This window comes from Palaemon carinicauda, chromosome 8 (genome assembly GCF_036898095.1).
Source record: "Palaemon carinicauda isolate YSFRI2023 chromosome 8, ASM3689809v2, whole genome shotgun sequence".
Taxonomy (NCBI): Eukaryota; Metazoa; Arthropoda; class Malacostraca; order Decapoda; family Palaemonidae; genus Palaemon; species Palaemon carinicauda.
This window is the reverse complement of record NC_090732.1, coordinates 8,169,662-8,179,661: the sequence shown is the minus strand read 5'-3', so window position 1 is coordinate 8,179,661 and position 10,000 is coordinate 8,169,662. Positions and strand designations below refer to the sequence as shown.

The 10,000-nt window shown below is 36.9% G+C and overlaps 1 protein-coding gene across 1 annotated transcript in view; it reads right to left on the bottom strand.

Moving 5' to 3' along the window:
• The window catches only part of LOC137644821 (zinc metalloproteinase nas-4-like), a 16,676-nt gene extending 14,954 nt beyond the window's left edge, over positions 1-1,722 (bottom strand). Inside the window, 1 exon segment of the mRNA XM_068377712.1 lies at positions 1,580-1,722. Coding sequence (XP_068233813.1) covers positions 1,580-1,588 — 9 coding nt within the window. The 5' untranslated portion in view covers positions 1,589-1,722.
• Positions 1,723-10,000: the final 8,278 nt, after the last annotated feature.

Here is a 10,000-nt window from a genome sequence, read left to right as displayed (position 1 = left end):
CTTCATACAAGGTCTAATGATCTTATGGAGAGAAGTGGTTTGGTGGAAGAGGATGCCTTTGATAGAAGCCATTGTAGAGGGCGCACCAGGCAACCGACCCCTTAATTTAGGGATAACGATTGGGAAGAAAAAGAAGATACAAGGTCTAAATATAGATATATTTTAGACCTTACAGTCTGGTAATATACCTAGACCGTGGCTCTTGGTAGTGGGTCAAATACTTCTAATTTCATTTGAAGATGGCCACGTAACCATTAGCAGCATATTTTCTATTTTATTACCTATGATTAGTCAGTTTTTCTATATATATATATATATATATATATATATATATATATATATATATATATATATATTATCATATAAGCCATATATCATACTCCTCTTAATATCTGAATTCTCTCTACCTCGGGATCAGAGAGAGACCCAGGAGGGAATCAACTCAAAAGATAATAGCTTATAGTCTTGCCGGGGAATCGAACCCTTGGCCCTCTGATACAGAGGTAGATAGAATCCAGATATTAGGAAGAGTATAATATATGGCTTACATGAATATGAAAAACACGTTTGAATGTGCAGAATTATGATATATATATATATATATATATATATATATATATATATATATATATAATGTAAATAAATGTGTGTATTCACAATAATAAGTAGTAAATAACCATTATCAATACTGAATTCACTCTGCTTTGGGATCACAGAACCAAGAGGAAAACCCTTTTATAATTACTTTTGCCTAGGTAAGGATTCGAACCTGTTCCTGTGAGTCGAGATAAACCGGACAGATGATTCTATAGTCTACTTTTTTTCCGACTCTGAGGCAAAGGTTTGAATCCTTGCCGGAGTAAAATTACTTCTAATAGAATTGATTTCACCTTTGGTCTCTGATCTCGAGACAGAGTGAATTGGATATCAATAGCTGTTTATGATTTGATAGTTGAAAAATATGAAATTCGCTTGTGTTAGTGATAAAACTATGTATGTATGTATGTATGTATGTATGTATATATATATATATATATATATATATATATATAAACAAAAATGTACAAGAATCACACACAGTATATATTCTTATATATATATATATATATATATATATATATATATATTAACAAAAATGTACAAGAATCACACACAGTATATATACTTATATATATATATATATATATATATATATATATATATATATATATATATATATATATATACTGTGTGTGATTCTTGTACATTTTCGTTTATATTTATATTTATATATGTGTGTGTATACATATATATATACACATACATACATACACATATATAAAGTGTGTGCATGTATACATTCATATATACACGTATATATATGTGTATATATGTGCATATGCTATTAATTCATCTTATCTACGTTTACCATACTATATGTATAATTCTTTACAATGCCTTCATTTAATGGGTGTTGACTCCTCACCATATCTTCCAGCACCATTTAATCCTATTGTGTTGGAATACTTGTCATGCATTTTGACAGATGGCTTTTACAGCACATAAACTATTGGCAAAAAATACATACATAAAGTTCTACCTGATTCATCGTCCGAGCAGAAGTACAAAACCAGCGTCAGATGACTGAAGTTACGGCGTCCTTGACGCTGAAGGGTAGAGCTGCCTTTGAAGTAATGACGACGGGGGGCGAGCGCTATGCGTCTTCCTCTCCAGAGGCCCTCTCCTTCAACACTGGTATCGTCAGTGCCATCATATCGCCTATATATACGGTGCACGAAGCCTACCGTTTTCATTCCTCGAGCTGTTACATAAGTTACTGACCTCTTCCCAATGTGACCATCTTGACTTACTTGCTTGGTTTGTTAATGCAGTATTGCCTTGCAATAAACAGAATACAAAACGTATATCAAAATTGCTTTCTGAATTCAATTCAAATAATTGGTAGAAAACCCATAAAAAAGTGGATTCATATTCTTTTTTCACCTGCTCATTCGTATTCAGGCCCCCATGCTGGTTCGGAAGAGGGAAGGAGGGTTGGGGGGGGGGGGGCACCTCCTATCATTTCCCTATTTGTGAATTGATCTTCTATATGTACTGTATTTCGCCTCTTTTTGCCTCTGGAATACCCACGGAGCTGTAATGATGTCAAATCGTAATCTACTTCAAGTAACCTATTTGCCCGGCGTTTCATTTATTTTAAACCCAAATCTCGCTGTCAGATATCATCATCTCCTCCTAGGCCTATTTACTCATAGTAATTTAGCAAAAGAAGAAAGAAGATATCTGAAAATCTCCTTGAAGTAGTTCTTTTTTTAATTAGGTCAAGTGGTCAAGTGAATTCTTTTGGCACCGATGTAGAGGCGCTGCAGTCCCGTAATCTGTAAGGAGGTAGGCGTGACCTCTCTTGATTCCTGTATATTTTTTTGATTTCTGTAAGAGATTATTATTATTATTATTATTATTATTATTATTATTATTATTATTATTACTTAATAACCTACAACCCTAGTTAGAAAAGCAGAATGCTATAAGCCCGAGGGCTTCAACAGGGAAAATATATTAGCATGAGATAAAGATTTTTGGACTGAGGGACTTGTTAAACAAAGTGACACTGCGTTATAATAACATTGTTTCTGGACTAAACAACCTCATGGAGTTCCTACTAGGCCTGTCTCTCTTTGGAATATTAGCGGCTGGAATTCTTAGCAACAACGCTAGGCCTATATAATAAGATTATTATCACTGCAACTGATATCCTGGTACTCCAGTCTTAAAAAGTGGATCTCTGGTTTATCCCGTAGCCTGCCACAATTTTTCCAATCATCCAGTTTTTAATTTGCTACAGCCTTCAGTAACATGTGGTCTCCAGGGCTTGAAATCTCCTAGGCTACTACACAGTATTCTAGAAGTTTCATTCCAGCTTTGACCAAGTTGGGGAATGATCTCCCTAATCGGGTAATTGAATCGGTAAAACTTCTAAGAGTTCAGAGTTGCAGCTAATGTTTTTATGTTGAACAGGCTGACCTAAGTCTTTTTATAGTTTATATATGACATATCTGTTTTAATGTTGTTACTGTTGTTGAAATATTTTATTGCTAATTTTTTCTCACATCGTTTATGTATTTCCTTATTTCCTTTCCTCACTGGACTATTTTTCCCTATTGGAGACCTTGGGCTTATAGCATCTTGCTTTTCCAACTGGGGTTGTAGCTTACCTAATAATAATAATAATAATAATAATAATAATAATAATAAGTGTTATTAGAATTTGATAATACTCCTCATAATTTCGACCATACAATATTTTTAGCGATTCAGCAACATGTCTACTCCTAGGTGACTGGAGTAATGCAAAAAAAAGGGTAGAATCAAACAAGTTTGTATTCAATGCTAAACCGGCTATGTACAAGCAATATAAAAACTAAAGGGCTCAGTGTTCTACCTTGAGGAACACTATTTACTACATTCCTGGAGGCACCATGGTCCTCTCCAACAACTACTGTATGCAATCTCTTATTGACAAACTAGTTGCCTATGCTCATGAATGGCAGAGGCAAGGGACAGTAACATTGCCCTATCAAGCAAAACAATGTCCTAGAGACTGACTATATATACATATGATCAGCGCCCAAGCCCCCTCTCCACCGAAGCTGGACAAGAGACGGCTAGGCAATGGCTGTTCATGACTCAGCAGATAGACCTATAGACTCCCCCCAATCCCTAAAAACTAGTTACCTCTACTCGTGAATGGCAGAGGCAAAGGACAGTGACACTGTCCTAACAAACAAGCCAATACCCCAGAGGCTGAGCATGTATACATATGATCAGCACCCAAGCCCCCTCTCCACCCAAGCTGAACCAGGGAGGCCCAAGCAATGACTGATGATGACCCAGCAGATAGACCTATAGCTCCCCCAACCATCTCTAATCCTTAGCTCACAGGGATGGTGAGGCTACAGAAACCAAAGGAATTAACGAGTTTGAGTGGGACTCGAACTCCAGTTGGGCGATCACCAGTCAGGGACGTTACCACATAGGCCACCAAAATAGGCAATAGAATGATAGACCTACTATACTCCTAGCTTATGGATTTTGAAAACAAGGGTCTCATGATTAACACGGCCAAAAGCAGCAGTAAAGGCAAGATCAAGCATACTAACCTAACCAGAACTAATTGCCAAATTTTCTGTTTTTTCTTTTATCCAGAGTGATGGTGAGCTCATGGGTTGGGTTGGATTTCAAGTAGCCTAACTTACACATATATGGAAACGTGGTTATCCTCCTATAACAGTTATTTCCAGTAGACAGTACAAACACTCGTCGGCCAAGTAGAGAATTGTACCAACCGTGTGTCACACGATCGTACATAGTAACGACATTTCATTTTGTGTATATATTATGCTTGTATCTTCGCTCTCCCCTCACACTAATAAGAACCTGAATTAACATGTCTGTTTCTCTCACCGTTAACTGTTAACCTTTGCGGTGTCGGTTTGAACATGAAATTGCCTGTTATGTTTTGTATGCCCTTTTTGCCTGGACTCTTTGTATATAAAAGCGAGTGTTCTGTAATAAAGTTACTCAGTTGCTTTCATCCTGCCTTTGAGTCACAACCTTCTCTCGGCTCCTCACATTGGTGATCCCGGAGCGACTGGCTCCCCCCCCCCCCGGCTTTCACCGTTACTATGACGCTCTCAAAACATACCTTCTGCAGCAGTACTCGCCATTGCCAGCCGCCTGTATAGCAAAGCTTTTTCAGCTCTCTCTACAACCGTTGGGGGACCAAAGGGCTTCGCTCACCCTCAGGGAAATGACCAGTATCACTCGCCTGTAACCTGCCGCACACGGGTCTCCTCGTGAGGTGAACGTACTTCGTGCCCTTTGTGTAGGCCGTTTACCCGAACCTGTATGCGCTGCCATACCCGATGTCGATAGTTTACCCTTAAAGGACTTGATGACCAAAGCCGACGCCCTTATGGACACCCACTTCATGACCTTCAAGACATCCATCAACGCCTCCACTCCTGACGAAGAGGACACCCATTCAACTTCAACCAAAGCTGACGTGAATGCCGTAGGACACACATGCCTATGAATGCCGTAGGACACACACGCCTATGAATGCCGTAGGACACACATGCCTATGAATTCCGTAGGACACACATGCCTACCCCGTGACGAGCCGGAGCGGCAACAAAGCCACCCATCATCCACCATTCGCTCGCGCCCCAACCAACAACTTCTGCAACCACTCACTGCTGCTCATCGGCCGCAGTTTTGCTACTACCACTCCAGGTCAGGGCGCCCTATACATGTACAGTATCTCATTTTTAGGGGGGGAGCCATGTACCAACCGTGTGTCACACGATCGTACATAGTACCGACATTTCATTTTGTGTATATATTATGCTTGTATCTTCGCTCTCCCCTCGCACAAATAAGAACCTGAATTAACATGTCTGTTTTTCTCACCGTTAAATGTTACCAAGTGTGGTGTCGGTTTGAACATGAAATTGCCTGTTATGTTTTGTATGCCCTTTTTGCCTGGACTCTTTGTATATAAAAGAGAGTGTTCTGTAATAAAGTTACTCAGTTGCTTTCATCCTGTCTTTGAGTCACAACCTTCTCTCGGCTCGTCACAGAATTTTGGGACAGCTTCACAATCAGACAAAAAAATTGTCTAAGTTTTAGAGGCAGATGTTTTGAGCACAGAATCATTTTATCTACATCTACTCTTTCACAGATACTTTAGATATGTTATATATATATATATATATATATATATATATATATATACATACATATATATATATATATATATATATATATATATATATATATATATACATATATATATATATATATATATATATATATATATATATATATATATATATATAAGTACACATATATATATATGTATATATATATAAATAAATAAATATATATATATATATATATATATATATATATATATATATGTGTGTGTGTGTGTATGTCTGTATCATCATCTCCTCCTACGCCTATTGACGCAAAAAGCCTCGGTTAGATTTCGCCAGTCGTCTCTATCTTGAGCTTCTAATTCAATACTTCTCAATTCATCATCTACTTCGCGCTTCATAGTCCTCAGCCATGTTGGCGTGGGTCTTCCAACTCTTCTAGTGCCTTGTGGAGCCCAGCTGAACGTTTGGTGAACTAATCTCTCTTGTGGAGTGCGAAGAGCATGCCCAAACCATCTCCATCTACCCCTCATGGCCGTCATAGTGCGTTCAGAATAATTTGCTTTTCGTAAAATTAAGATGTAACTTGTCACGAAATATGCGAGGATTACCGTTAAAAAAGTCATTAGGTTAGATTAGTAATTATTTACATATATACAGTATATATATATATATATATATATATATATGTATATATATATATATGTATATATATATATATATATATATATATATATATATATATACATATATATATGTGTGTGTATGTAGAATATAGCCTATATATATATATATATATATATATATATATATATATATGTGTGTGTGTGTGTGTGTAGTATATACATATATATATATATATATATATATATATATATATATATATATATATATATATATATATATATATATATACAGTATATATGTATTATATATATGTATAAATATATATATATATATATACACATATATATATATACACATATATATGTATATATATGTATATATGTATGTATATATATATATATATATATATATATATATATATATATAATTACTTATATAACAATTTCATCTAAATCTTACGAAGAACGAATTATTCTGAACACACTATGACCAGCATTAAACTTCCTCTGTATTCTCTCCCTTATCTAAATTTACAATGATCTTCCCCTATCAAGCTTTAATCATGGTGCCTCCCGTTCTGGCTCAACCCGCCTCATACCTCTTTCTACAGTACATATACAGTACTGTATACTGAAGCCATTACGCCCTTATAATCCCTATATTTTTGTAGGTAGTAGGTTGGCCAGGGCTCCAGCCACCCGTTGAGAAACTACAATTAGAGTTATGGGGTCTTTTGACTGGCCAGACAGTAATACATTGGATCCTTCTCTTAGGTTACGGTTCATTTTCCCCTTGCCTACACATACATACACACACACACACCGAATAGTCTGGCCTATTCTTTACCTATTTTCTTCTGTCCTCATACACCTGACAATGCTGAGATTACCAAACAATCTTCTTCACCCAAGGGGTTACTGCACTGTAATTGTTCAGTGGCCACTTTCGTCTTGTTTAAGGGTAGAAGAGACTCTTTAGCTATGGTAAACAGCTTCTTCTAGGAGAAGGACTCTCCAAAATCAAACCAACCTTTATTCTCTAGTCTTTGGTAGTGCCATAGCCTCTGTATCATGGTCTTCCACTGTCTTGGGTGAGAGTTCTCTTGCTTGTGTGTACACTCAGACACACTCTTTTGTCTTATTTCTCTTCCTCTTTTTTTTGTGTTAAAGTTTTTATAGTTTATATAGAAGATATTTATGTTAATGTTTACTGCTCTTGAAATATTTTATTTTTCCTTGTTTCCTTTTCTCACTGGGTTGTAGCTTAGCAATTAATAATAATAATAATGATAATATAATATTCTAGTACTGTTTCTCTACTAAGACATAACTTAACAACTTCAGCAAACTGATAATTTTAAGATATCCTATTCACAATTTTTTTTAATGAGGCGCATTTGCACCAACTCGCAGGAAGAAGTTTCCTGCTAGGTGATTGGTTAGAATTATTTTGTCCAACCATTCAGCGATTAGGGAACTTTTCCGACCACTCCTGTGAGTCAGTGCAAATGCGCCTCATTAAAAGAAATTGACTATAGTACATACCATCCAGGGGAAAGCTACTAAAGGGTGGATTGTACCTTAAATATTTATCTAGTTTTTTAAAAAAATTCATAGTTGTTAATCAAATTCTAATCCTAATTTGAAAGTGAGGATTTTTACTTAACTTCGTACATTCTTCAATAATTATCTTGGATGTTCTTTCTCTGAATTATCAATGATTTTTACAATTGCTGTGAACCATTTTCACGAGTTTTGATGAATTAGGAACGAATTATCTTTATATAACCGATATATATATATATATATATATTATATATATATATATATATATATATATTATATTATATATATATATATATATATATATATATAGAGAGAGAGAGAGAGAGAGAGAGAGAGAGAGAGAGAGAGAGAGAGAGGGGAGAGAGAGAGAGAGAGAGAATATACATTGCAATCTTAAGTTACGTTCTGTATTTGAGAGAGAGAGAGAGAGAGGAGAGAGAGAGAGAGAGAGAGAGAGAGAGAGAGAGAGAGAGAGAGAGAGAGAGAGATATACATTGCAATCTAAGTTGCGTTCTGTATTTGAGAGAGAGAGAGAGAGAGAGAGAGAGAGAGAGAGAGAGAGAGAGAGAGAGAGAGAGAGAGAGAGAGAGAGAGAGAGAATATACATTGCAATCTAAGTTACGTTCTGTATTTGAGAGAGAGAGAGAGAGAGAGGAGAGAGAGAGAGAGGAGAGAGAGGAGAGAGAGAATATACATTGCAATCTAAGTTGCGTTCTGTATTTGAGAGGAGAGAGGAGAGAGAGAGAGAAGAGAGAGAGGGAGGAGAGAGTGAGTGAGAGAGAGAGAATATACATTGCAATCTAAGTTACGTTCTGTATTTGAAGTTCTGGAGATTAGAGTTTTCAAGAGTTCCAGTTTCGAAAAAGAAAATTTCATACGTTATGTAATCTAATGGTGAAATCACACTAGTCATTTCTTGCTTAATTTTCGGCAACTTTAGCTGATAATAGCGAGCGTAAGTGGTTGTAGCGTCACACTGCGATCTTGTGGTTCGAGGAGCAAATAAAAAAAAAAGTTAAACAAAACGATCAGCTGATATCATCATGGCGCCCAGAAATTTTCTAAGTGTTGCAGTAATATGTATATCGGTATATTACGTGAATTGAAGAATTCTACAACTACCACGGGATGAACAAAGCAGATTTTTATTATCTCTTGAGGCTTGTTGGACCCAAGATTGCCAAGCAAGAGTACGTGGTTTGTTTACATCCGAAGCCATGCTCGCGGTTTGTGGTCGCTGCTGCCCGTCCAATTGGGAAGCCAATATCTCAAGCAACTAGCTACCGTGTTTTCCATATTGGGCAGCAACGGCTTGCTGCTGGCGAAAAAAAAAAGGTCTAGTGTGATCCCAGCATAAGTTGAATAGTGTACTTGAAGTTCTGGTTTCCAAGAGTTCCAATATCCAAGAATTGTCAGAAGAGAGGTGCTCTGGCTACGGGTTATTCGTTTGAGCAAATAAAAGTCACTTCATGGCGTCATTTCATTTCACATTCCAAATCAGATTCCCGATTTGGGCAGTTTTTCCCATCCATTTCCTCCATTTGTTGAACTGAAGGGAATCCTTAGCATTGTTCTGCTGCACAATTGCACAACGCGAATTCATTATTGCCTTCATGAGAACGTAATGAGGCAGAAAACAAAAAGGAACAATCGACATAAAGCAGATATAATTCAAAAGAAATATAATAGAGAAGTGGGGGTGGACACCGGGACTCCCAGCTATTCTTTCAGCAAGGGAACCCGGAGCTTACCCTCTTCGCTGAATTATTTGCAATGGTGCAAAAAAACTCTCATTCTTTTGTTGCACGCGATGTGAGAGACTGAATCTTTTAAATTATAATAAAAGGCAAAACAAAGATATGCGTAAACACACTGAAGTATCCCCCATTCTTCCGTTAATTTTTGCAAGAAATGCTAAATTTACAAGAGGAGAAATAAGAGAATCAATGGAGTGCGAAAATCGCCATTTCGCTGCGCATGTTCATCGGTGGCAAATCCGCGGGAGATCCTGAGGACTAGCGCCCCTTTTCAGACCAAGTGACACGCAGCTCGGGCGACCTCCCACGTCGATGCCTTTCGGCCACCTTA